Source organism: Ictalurus furcatus, chromosome 7 (assembly GCF_023375685.1).
Source record: "Ictalurus furcatus strain D&B chromosome 7, Billie_1.0, whole genome shotgun sequence".
NCBI classification, from domain to species: domain Eukaryota; kingdom Metazoa; phylum Chordata; class Actinopteri; order Siluriformes; family Ictaluridae; genus Ictalurus; species Ictalurus furcatus.
The window spans coordinates 13,347,765-13,359,597 of NC_071261.1; the positions used below are offsets into that span (position 1 = coordinate 13,347,765).

Consider the following 11,833-nt stretch of genomic DNA (forward strand, 5'->3'; position numbering starts at 1 on the left):
GATACAGATCCGCAGACACTGATAAACTGACCATGAATCAGGAATCCGTTAGCGAGGCCGAGTGGGAAGCGGAAGCCTCGGTGTCTCATGTCCTTCTCACCCAGAGGTCTGATTAACCCGGCTGAACAGACGAGCTAATGAACCGTGTGAATCTGGACTGCGGAAAATAAGACTTGAACGCGTCTGCTGACGAAGTGCTGTCTGTTCGCTCCCTCAGAAACCGTTTGGATAAACTTTCCGCTGTGGTGTTAAAGGTGTTATGAGCGTGATTAACATCTTCATTTTTGTTTAAATGCTAATAACAAGATTAGCGTTGCAGAAGAGTTTGCGTGTGTTTTGGAAAGCATCCGTTCGAGATAATTATCATATCAGAATCCTCAAAGGCGTTTCTACCATACACAACATTCAGGTCTGCTTACAAACTGACAACATAGTGTTGCATCTTTAAAAACCTGTTATAAGGAAGGAAGAAGAAGAAATATTTTACACTCAGAAAGAATACAATTTAAGTACAATTCTAGACCTTTCAACATCAAGTAAGCTGCTTCCAGTCAGTTTGTAATTAAATTTTTTTTTAAATAAACGTAAACAAGATGACGATATTTAAGAAACGTGTCTAATTTAAATCATAATATGGATATTTTATCGTCGTATTGCTCGGATCTCTAACCTCGCCTTACGACATTTTCATCTCCCATCTCCCTCAGCTCAAACGTACAGCAGACTTTAAGCCGTGTGTGTGTGCATGTGTGAGATAATAAGAGCGTGTGAAGCCCCACAGCGAGAGTCGCTTGGACAGTCGCCATGTTGTAATGTGTGTTTAACCTGCTGCTCTTAATAGCTGGAAATCCACCAAGTGGTCACACTGAGTACAGGAAGTGTGGTGAGACGTATTCATCACACACACACACACACACACACACACACACACACAGCGTGGCCAGAAAGTGGTCTAGCTCTTGAATAAGCTTGCAGGTGGAAAGGTAAGTCTGTGGGTGGGGTTTTGTTTGAGGTGTGTTTAGTCTACAGACATGGGGTACTAGAGCAAACAAAGTGGAAGTAGAAGTGCAGACAGTGAGCCTCGTTTATCGAGCTGAATACGAACAGATTCATTTGTGAATCGTTTGTACGAGCACTTACACGAGAACGTCACACTGAAAAACGCTGCCGAGTGTCCGCAGAAGACGACGTAAACCTCGACTTTAGATCATATAACCTGCGTGGATTACTGCACTTTTATATCTGGAATATACTGCAGGTTTTTAAACTCTATTTTTAGGATGTTTACAGCGTTTAGCCGACACCCATATCCAGAGAGACTTATGGTACAGAAGAGCTGTGGAACACATTCTCATGCTAGTTCACCCGCTCAGAGACCAAGAGCATCATCCAGAATGTTTAGTGAAAATCAGGCACTTTATTTTATTGGCATTAATAAAAGAAAACAAAAAGTAAAGAAAGCGAGCCGACACACAGCCATGAATTAAGACGAATAAAACTAATTCATTTATGATTAAAAAAAAAAAAAAAAGGCGGTGTATAAACGGAGGACAGACCCGGTCTGTGTCTGTGCAGAGCCGTAAGACATACACAAACACCTCAGCTGATGGAAGATTTAGCGCTCTTATTTTATTATTATTATTATTATTATTATTATTATTATTATTATCATTATCATCATCATCAATATTAAAAATTAACAATTATATTTATTGGCCTAGAAGTGAGGCAAAATAACTTCCACTTCTGTTTTTCAGCCTTTACCCTGATCGCTCATTTCATGCTCCCAGCTCTTTGTGTACATTACCTTTTATGGAGTTTTGTGGGCGTCACTAAATGCAAATGAGCTGCGTCGGGAACACGATATGCACTTTATGGTTCATCAACACGTTTACACACAACTTACTACTGCCTAAGAAAATCACATCTCCATTTCCCAATGCCGAAATTTTTGTGGGGTTTCTGAGACATAACAGACTGTCAGGTAAACAACTGTTTTTAACAACCAGGTGAGAAGCTTAACTGTTAAATACTCCAATATAACCATTCCGTAATCAACAGCCAAAACCACTGATTAATAAACATGCTTATCTTAAAGGTCTAAAGTTAGGGTTAGTTAATGTAACTAACTGCTGCCGTCCAGCAGATTCGAGTTTTATCAGGGAGGAGAAGATCACGTTATCCAGTGAAACTAACCCCGCCCGAACAGGACCGACAGAAGACATCTGCTTGTATTGACATGCAAAGTCTTTTCCCCTTCATTAAGAAGGCTATTAGTAATCTGATGAATATTCATGAGCATAAGGGGTCTTCCATATGAATGGAAAAAGATTCTACAGAACGTATTTTAAAATGTTTTCAGAGTAAAAAAAAGTGCTTTAGATGTGTTTTTCATGGAAAAGACAAACAGAAGCTTTAAACAGCGACGTAGAGAATTCACACCATTACGAACGAAGTCTCCAGGCGCTATAATTAATCCTGACAGAATTATTTTTAAAAAAATAAATAAATAATCTCAGCATAATGAAGTGTTCTGATTAAGTTGGGAAGATTTCCGCTCTTTTGTTTGTTTTTGTTCCAGACAAACGTAGGCCGCGTGCTCCAGAGAGGCGAGAAGAGGACGTCTGAGGCCAAGTGTAAAATGACACCTGTCACGATTATTGCTTCACAATTACCCCGAGGGCAGGATGAAAACGAGACAGACGTGCAACACAGACAGAGAACACATAGGAAAATACTCTCTCTACTCATCACGTGAATCATATGTGACCCAGGAGTGATAAAATCTTAATCGTACCCCAGAAATGTTGAATGTAAAAGAAGCTAAACAGTTGGCGCCGAGCTAAACAAGTGCAGAGCGAATGCCAAAGCCATTACCATGACGATTAACGTGATGAAACTCCATTTACCCGAGACAGCATGTTTAACCTTGCTTTAAATAATGGCTGAAACCAAACAAAACTAAACGTTTTATCTCCGGATAAATATATTTTATTTTAGCGTTCTCAAACTTTTTAGGCAAACGATCCTAAACGGACATGAATTTTTCTCCCCCCAGATGTGTAATACAGAACTACTGTAACATCTGAACATTTTACAATAACTAAATAATCACAGGTTTTCTCTTCAAACTTCCCACCGCAATCATCTTGACTGCCGTAATGATCTGCGTCTCAAATCGAACACCCCGACCTCACATTCAAAACTGTTTACAAACCTAGAAAATCCAGAACACATAACAAAGCTTTTGGTAGGTTTCAATGCGACATGAGAGCTTTTTAAAATTAAATACACCAACTATGATAAGAAACCTGGTTAGCATTAGCGCTCAATAACACTCTAGAATCGTGCAAAATTTTAGCGCGATTTGAGACACAACGCAAGCATGTTTAGCAGAGGTAGATGGACGGGGAAATCTGTCTGTTCGACACAAAAAAAAACCCACATACGCTGTTCATTTAAACATGGCGCCTGTCTGTCACGCCTAGCAATGGTTCAAAAATATCAGGAAAATATGTCTTCGGTGTTTCTAGTATTAACATGTATAATAATTACACGAAACAATTTTAGAGAAGATTGCGAGTTTGTCTCGCGACCCGTCCCATTTGTAAAATCAACCGACCCCTAGTTGGGGAAATCAAAGCGGGAATTTACATCTCGTACAGGATTCGCTATCGTGTTCGTATGAATAAACGGAATATTACGGGATTGCTTCATGCAACTTCAACAACAACAGGATTTCCTCAAATGTTTTGCGTTAAAGTTTCCTCGTTTTGTTTACTCTGTCCGGTCTGATTAGCGAATCGATGACATGGCTGGTTTAAAAGAGGCGTGAACAGCGAAAAAGACGTAACACTTAACGACACTTCGAATTCGATTCACGTCGTGGTGTTAAAAGGTCAAAACGCACCAACCCATGTCCACTTTCATTGTTGCGAGTTACACGCATCTGAGCCGAGGTCGTCGAGCGTTATGATATTACAAAGAACTGGACACACCCCTGGGAGCGGGACATATACTCGTTCTAGAGAGTTTTATTGGATGAACACAAGACTAGTACAGGATGAGTCATCAAAAAAAATTTTTAATTATATATATATATATATATATATATATATATATATATATATATATATATATATATATATATATATATCACATGTTTACTTAGGAGTGACGCAGTATAAAATGGAAATTTCTAAACTATATTTTCTGTATTTATTTATTTTTCAACATTAAGTGACAAGAACAAAACACCAGTTCTCCTTCCCAGGCCACACCCAGATTCCTGCGACTGACTGTCAGTTAATTAATCAACTAATTAAGAATATAATGCGCTTCAAAACGAGTAACTGAACAATATGCCTGAGGTTAACAGGTACTACGCAATCAGGATAGTCCTGGGTAGAGATGTAATGAGGTTAATTGGGTCATCCTAAGATTTTCCGATACTTACGACAGTCTTCCTCGTCGCTGTTGTCGGAGCAGTCGTCGTCGTCGTCGCATCTCCATATAGTCGGGATGCACCTCTTGTTCTTGCACTGAAACTGTCCGTCCTCGCACTCCGTTTCGGACCCTGCTCAATTCCCAAATACAAACCGTGTAACAACATATATTTGTTTAAAATCAATCAATTAATTAGTGAATTAAAAGGCGGCCCGAGTAGTTTTTTTTTTTAGGTATTCAAACGTGAACGCCGGCGCACGCGCGCAGTTACGGCGCGAGACCTTCGCCATTCCACTACATAACGGCTTTAGCTAGCAGGCTAACGGTCACAATTTACCTCAGGAGCTCCGACGGAACCCGGTGAAGCCACACTGCACGCGATATCGTTTTCTTAATAAAAATGTCATGTCATGTTACGATATCTGAACAAAATGAATAAAAACATTAACGCGTATGGTTAATATTTCCGTGGAGAAATTCTGATAACAATAACGCTGAAGTGTCAAATCACGTCAGGTGCACAGACCCTGATTCAAACTAGCAATTTAACGTGCAGCTCCATTTATATATATACATATATAAATGGTTGAAAGAGATTTATTTTCACCATCATGTGCGCTACAAGAAGCCCCCCCAAAATCCCATCTTTTATATATTTATTTATTCATGTTTTACAAATCATAATTTCTTTTTTTTCTGTTGCCATGAAAACGAACCTTTTCCGAAATAAGGCTGCGCGGTGAGCAAGTGGAAAAATATTATTCGTCCTAATAAGGTCCACATCGCGTTTTCACGGCGTTCATCCACAAAACAAAGGGAGAAATCCCGGCTAGACCTCCGTCTCCTCCACCTTTTTTTTCTCTCTCTCTCTTTCTCTCTCTCTCTCACTCTCTCTCTCACTCTGCCAATTTGAAGCAGTGACGATTACACACGTGGGCGTGGTTTCGCACAAATTCTACATTTCAACGCCAAACGGTCGAATCCCAAACAGTACCGTGCTCCCTTCATTAAGCGCACTACGCAAGTATAAATAAACCCGCTTATACACCCTACATAGTGCGCTATTTATATGTGTGTGTCTGTTTGAGTCGAAGCCATGAATAAAATAGAGTGTGATTACCGCTCACAGGAGGTTCTGCTGTTAGTGTTTGCAGAGAAGATTTCTCTATAATCCGCATATAATCCTGCAGTAAAACTGTAAATGAGGTAGAGATGTACACAACTTCACTGTAGTTATTTATCAGTGTGGACAGGGGCAACCACACCTTCCTGTTCAAATTAAAGATCATGTCGTGCTTTATTTCACATTTTCACATAAGGACATTACCAAATATTTCTTACAGCTCTACTGTAAATAGTACAGTTTATTAAAGCAGTCTTGTCTTCATCTGGCATCTGAAGTTAACAAAAACTAAAGTTAATCTTCAACTGGAATGAAATAACAAATAACATGGGCTAATTCAAATGAAAATCTTTTTTTTTTAATTGTATACCAATTATAAATACTGGCTAACTGATATAAAGATAAATAGCAGGTGTAAATTAATTTCATTTAATCAGGTAGATCTGGAGTCTGTTTCCTTCTGTCCTGTCTGTTTAGTCCAGAGCTGTCTCTTCTTTCTTATCGTGTCTGTCCTATCCTGTCCATTTCTCCTGTCTGTTACATTCTGTCCTAACCTCTGGTACCCTTTTCAGAGTGTATAAACATGTTACGGAGATGTTTCCTATATCTTAATCTTGCAGTGTTGTATGTTTATTTACTCTCCTATAAAGTCTCTCTGTCCTAACCTATCATCGCTGTCCTAACCTGTTCTCTCTATCCTGTCCTCTCTGTCCTATCATCTCTGTCCTACCCTTTCCTCTGTCCTAACCTGTCCTTTCTGTTCTGTCCTATTATCTCTGTCCTAACCTGTCCTGTCATCTCTGTTCTATTATCTCTGCCCTAACCTGTCCTCTCTGTCCTATCATCTCTGTCCTCTCTGTTCTATCTCTGTCCTACCCTGTCCTCTGTCCTAACCTGTCCTCTCTGTGCTGTCCTCTCTGTCCTACCCTGTCTGTTTTGTTTTGTCCTATCCTGTCCTCTCTGTTCTATCCTGTCTGTTTTGTCCTCTGTCCAAAACTCTCCGTTATAATCTCTATAACTTTCTGTTATATCTGTCTTGCATGTCTTGTCCTGACCTGTTTGTCATATCCTGTTTGTTCTTTCCTGAAGGTTCTTCTGCTCTGTCCTGTTGTGTCTTGTCTGTCCTCAGCTGTCTGCCTCATCCTGTGATGTCTATTATATCTGCCTGGTCAGTCTTTCCACTCTGTGTTGTTTTGTCCTGTCTGTTGTTTTTCCCTAGTCTGTCCTGTCTGATCTGTCCTGGAACTTCAAAGCAGCATGGATCTGGCTGGGAAAAATAAAGAAAATGAATTTGTCACTAAAATGAAGGCAGTAAATTCTGAGCTCTGATTTGATTACAGGGTAAACAGGGGGATGGGGAGAGCACTGAGCAGCTGAGAGCTCCACAGCCAGAACATCACACATCTGGATTTGCTCACCTATCAGTGCTCTGGAGTGTTTATTATTCCAAGTGAAAATAAAATTTTTAAAAAATCATTATTTATTTATTTATTTATTTATTTATTTATTTATTTATTACAAAAATCAACTATATAAATAAGTTTAAACTTGACCTGAATTGTGTATGGTGTAGTGTATGGTGTCAGGCAAAGGTTAGAGACGTCATGAAAACTGTCGAGGATTTGCCTTGTGATAATAAAGGAATATCTGTGAAACCTAACATGCTGGATAAGCCTTGTTGGTATTAATAAAATTTTAAGGTTACGTTTTGCACATAACTTGTCTTATTAAATGTGTATAGAGAAAAATAACAAAGAAGAATAAACCATGGAAGGATGTAGAAGAGATCATCTGTGCCTTTGGTGAGTGTACTGTACGTAGCTAGTACAGTCCACGAAGCTAGCACGAAGCCAAGCACCATCCATCCATCCATCCATCTTCTATACCGCTTATCCTTCCTTCAGGGTCACGGGGAAAACCTGGAGCCTTTCTCAGGGGGCATTGGGCACAAGGCGGGGTACACCCTGGACAGGGTGCCACGAAGCCAAGCACTCAACATCTAAATCAAACTTAAATACGTTTTAAACAGAAGGGGTGTGTACAAGTCTTGTAGTGGGCTGTAGGCTACACATCTCTCATCGAAGCTAAGAAAAAAACAAGCAGGAGAGGCCACGCCCACAAGCTACAAAAGCTGCCTTTAAAGTTTCGTAAGTTTGTACGGGGTCGTAAATTTGCAGATCGTAACTACAGCACGGTGTTGTGTGTTTACGTGGTTTTAAATCGGAAAATGGGCGGTGCAAGAAAACTTGAATCTTTTCGGGGGTTTTTTTTTTGTATCATCAACGACAAGACGTTTGTTTTTGTTCTACTGAAAGAAACTACTGAAAGAACTGAACCGTTACAGTGCGAAATCGTCAGGGATTCGTTGAAAAATACGAGTTCCTGGGTAGTGATTTCGATATTGTCGTGCCGTTCACTTCACAATTACAATTTTTCTGACAGGTGGCAAAACTAGCGACACTAATGACTTGTGGCTGTAGGGTGAAGGTACAAAAAGTACCCTTGGTACCTTTTTCAGAGTGTATAAACATGTTAAACATCTCTTAATCTTGCAGTGTCGTATGTTTATTTACTCTCCTATAAAGTCTCATTACTTTTATTTGTGAGGCCCCATGGAGCTGGACCACCCCTCCTGGGAATTACAGAATTTCAATATTCCCACGCGCAAAAAACCCCCCAAAAAAACCGCTACATTGTTTGCTCTGACGTCACATCTCCTTAACCGTCGCCTGATTGAGTGATTGTTAGGTCGCTTTAAAAAATCGATCCACCATTAACGCTACTGTTTCATGCTTATTAAATCATTCATTTAAATGGAAACCGTTTCGAGCCAGAGAGTCTCGCGGACCCCGAAGTGCGCGCGATGCCGCAATCACGGCTTCGTGGTGGTTCTGAAGGGTCACGCGGGCCGCTGCCGGTTCTCGCAGTGCAGCTGCTGGAAGTGCACGCTCATCTCCGAGCGCACAAGGATCATGGCGAGGCAGAAGGGGGTCAGAAAGGGTCAGCGCGCGCAGGAGCGCCAGAGACGCGCCGCCGCCGCCGCCGCCGGTGAAAACGGAAACGGGATCGGTGCCTCCTCAGAGGTATCCGGCGTCACAGAGCGCGTCACAAAGAGCGCGGCGCGTGGAACGGACACGGAGGACAAAACGTACACGGAGCTCGAGGTGGCGGTACCGGAGGCGAGCGGCGCGCGCGATCCGACTACAAGTCCGGAGATCCCGCAAAACTCCTCTGATCAATGGAAAGGAACTCAAGATAACGCGATTTTAAGAGGTAAAGAACATTCTGAAGTAGATTACATATCTAATAAGGTCTAATCTAACCAGTTAAAAAATAACAATGCTAATAATAATTGATTAGAAGACAGTTGTGTCACGCACGTGCGTGTTACAAAAACAGCTAGCATAAAGGCTAGTCAGTTGAGTGAGACCTGCTAGCGACGCTTTCTTTTACAAAAAGTGTCAAAGAAAAAAAAAGTTTACAAGAAGTGCATGTATTTATGAATACTTATATTTTATACAACTTAATCTTGTTTAAAATTATTATTAATAATAAGAATAGTAAGTGCAATCCTGTTTAAACATGATTCCTTAAAAAATACATGATTAAAAAAATATATCTCAAAAGCAGGAGAATTAAAATACTTAAAAAAAAACATGAGAAGTGTGATTGTGACATTAATATCGTAAAGGATTTCAGATTTTCTGGAGTTTTGCTGGTTTTTATTCGGCGTGGTCACTGTGGAATGGAATAAGTTTCAACGAATAATTTCCTGAATCAACACAAATAAATCCTTTTAAATGAACTTTAACCAAACCTAAGAAATGTCATTCATTTTTCTTTTGTGATTTTTTTTGTACATTATTATTTAAATAATGTATTAAATAAATCAATAAATAATAACAACAAATTAAATAAATTAATTAAAAAGCTTGCTAATTAAAGTTACCGACAGCATTGTTTGATTTGATAAAATCCAAATTTATTATTAAAAATATAAAAATGTTATTAATATATGGGATCGAGCCTGAGGGTGGAAGTAAAAAATATTCTTAGTTAAAAAGGAAAATGCTTTTTAACTAATTTACACAAAATGTCGAAGAAATATTGAGAAAAAAATGTACACAAAATATGGATTTTATATAAAGAGATTTATATAGTGATATGAGCTTAAAGGTATAGAGATACTATAAAAGGTTTCACTAGTTTTAAATTATTGGCACCCTTTCAAAATAGCAATTTTATTACATGAGGATAATTTAAGTGCAAAAGTTTTTATTTTCCCTGTTGTTGTTTTTTTGAGTGAAATGTTTTGAAAATGTTTATGATGTGTGCCAGTAATTTTGTAAGGTTCTGTAGGTTCACTGGTGATAAATACATAAACATCTAAACTGGATGTTAACATGAATATATATTACAGTTTGGATGTATTTGCTAACTGCAGTTTGTTTATATACTTATCGGTTTGAGAATCTCTGTATAATGTATTTTCCAGGGCATTTGCCATTGGACTGCTTTGTATCAGAAATACCCCAGAACACAGTGTACTCGAATGATCTAGCCATGGCGATGCCCTTCCACCTGCACGCCCACTACGCCAATGCCTACACACATCCAGCGTTCCTGTTCAACTTCGGCGCACCTCCACTCGGACCCGTCGGGTTTCCTTACATTCCCCAGGCTGCACTGATGGTGTCCAGACCGGTGAGGACGAAACCTACTAAAAATCATTTCCCAGATCGGCTTAAATACGTGCAGAACATGTAGTTTGTGGAAAAAAAACGCATTTTTATGTATTAAAGAACGACACGTCAGCGCTTACGTTATAGCAGCTATAAACAGTCAAATACAGACTCTGTGATGCACAGGGATACTGTGGATAAGAAAATGAGTACCACAACTCGATATTTGTTCATTTATTTATTTTTAGGAAGGTCCTGCTTTCTTCTACACGCCGTATCTCTTTCATCCGGAACCTCATCGCTACCAACATTACATCAACGAGAGAGGTGATGGAGCCGATGTGTCTCCTCTACGACAAAGGCGTGACTTGGGTACGAGTGATTAGCGGGTCAAAGGACCCCACCTGAGATTATTAACCTTCGTAAATATGCTGTTATTCTATAACGATGGTCGATAGTGATTATTCAGAGCTCATCATTTAATTTAGAAGCAAGTGTGCGTTTGTTAGTTATTCAGTGATTCCGGTCCGGTAGCATTTCAGTTTTTTCCCCTGTTGTGAAATGGGAAGCCAGCAGAGGGCACACTACTGAAGATAGCTTTCACTTCCTCACTTTACTTTAACATAGGTGACAATCAAATATATTTTTGGTGTGGAGAACGATGTCTAATTTCAGCTTATTTTCATAACTTGATGTTTACAGCTTTAGTGCCACAAAAACAGCGACTTTGATGTATTTTTCTCCAAAGACGTCTTTTCACTTGAGTTAATCAGATCTTGCTATGACAAGAGGCACAAATCACACCACTGACCAGTTTTTCTTAAAATGCCATCTCTGATTATATTTGCAATAAATAACTAAATAAATAATATAGTATTTACCTTATAATAACATGCTGTGGGTTTTTCATTCAGAAGAGTAATTATGGTGAATTTGGGGCAGTTAGTTATTAACCCGAAGGCTGTGGGGTTGAATCCCAGCCCTATCAGAGAGTCGGTTGGATAAAAGCATCTTCTTAAATGAATAAATGTGTCCACGTACTGGGTGTATGTGTGTGGAATATTTCCCGTCAAATTGAGTGTTTTACAAATAAAAAATATACACAAGTTGCTTTTGCATAGTGAAGGTTTTGAAGCTGTTAAATTTGTCTAAATTTGTTGTCTTTTTTCCAACTCAGGAGGAATTGAAGGCAGCCAGAGACAAGCATCCAGACCTGCAGAGAGCGCTTTTCCATGAACGAAAAAATAAATAAAAATCGAGGACCCCTTTACCTTGCTTTCACTCCTGAACCTGACGAATCAATATTCATTATTTTATGCAAATCTGGCAGCGTGTTCATTAGAAGCGAGGACTGGTGCATTATTGTATATATAAAATTATACAGGTATTATTCCTACACTGTTCCTAAAATGTTCTGTTCATTGTTGCTCTTTTTTTTTTTTGGTCATTTACATGTTAATATTTTGAGCTGAAAGTTTTCTGGAGAATCTGTTGATGGATTTACTTTAAATATTTTCACTATAATATTAAAAGTCTGAGTTTATGAAAAATAAATTTTTCATTGTGCTTCTTGACGTGATGT

General features: G+C 39.1%; 2 protein-coding genes across 2 annotated transcripts in view; one reads left to right on the forward strand and one right to left on the reverse strand.

The window, feature by feature from the left end:
- LOC128609820 (low-density lipoprotein receptor-related protein 8-like) overlaps positions 1 to 5,736 on the reverse strand; it is a 28,497-nt gene extending 22,761 nt beyond the window's left edge. Inside the window, exons 1-2 of the mRNA XM_053628634.1 lie at positions 5,163 to 5,736; positions 4,457 to 4,576 (exon numbers count right to left, since the gene is read on the reverse strand). Of these exons, the coding sequence (XP_053484609.1) occupies positions 4,457 to 4,576; positions 5,163 to 5,229 (187 nt within the window). The 5' untranslated portion in view covers positions 5,230 to 5,736. The remainder of the gene's footprint in view (positions 1 to 4,456; positions 4,577 to 5,162) is intronic.
- A 2,004-nt stretch (positions 5,737 to 7,740) lies between these two features.
- LOC128609824 (doublesex- and mab-3-related transcription factor 3-like) lies at positions 7,741 to 11,825 on the forward strand. The gene is made up of 4 exons (XM_053628644.1): positions 7,741 to 8,842; positions 10,065 to 10,273; positions 10,500 to 10,623; positions 11,429 to 11,825. The coding sequence occupies exons 1-4, from the start codon at positions 8,383 to 8,385 to the stop codon at positions 11,485 to 11,487; spliced, it is 852 nt and encodes a 283-aa protein (XP_053484619.1). The 5' UTR covers positions 7,741 to 8,382; the 3' UTR covers positions 11,488 to 11,825.
- Positions 11,826 to 11,833: the final 8 nt, after the last annotated feature.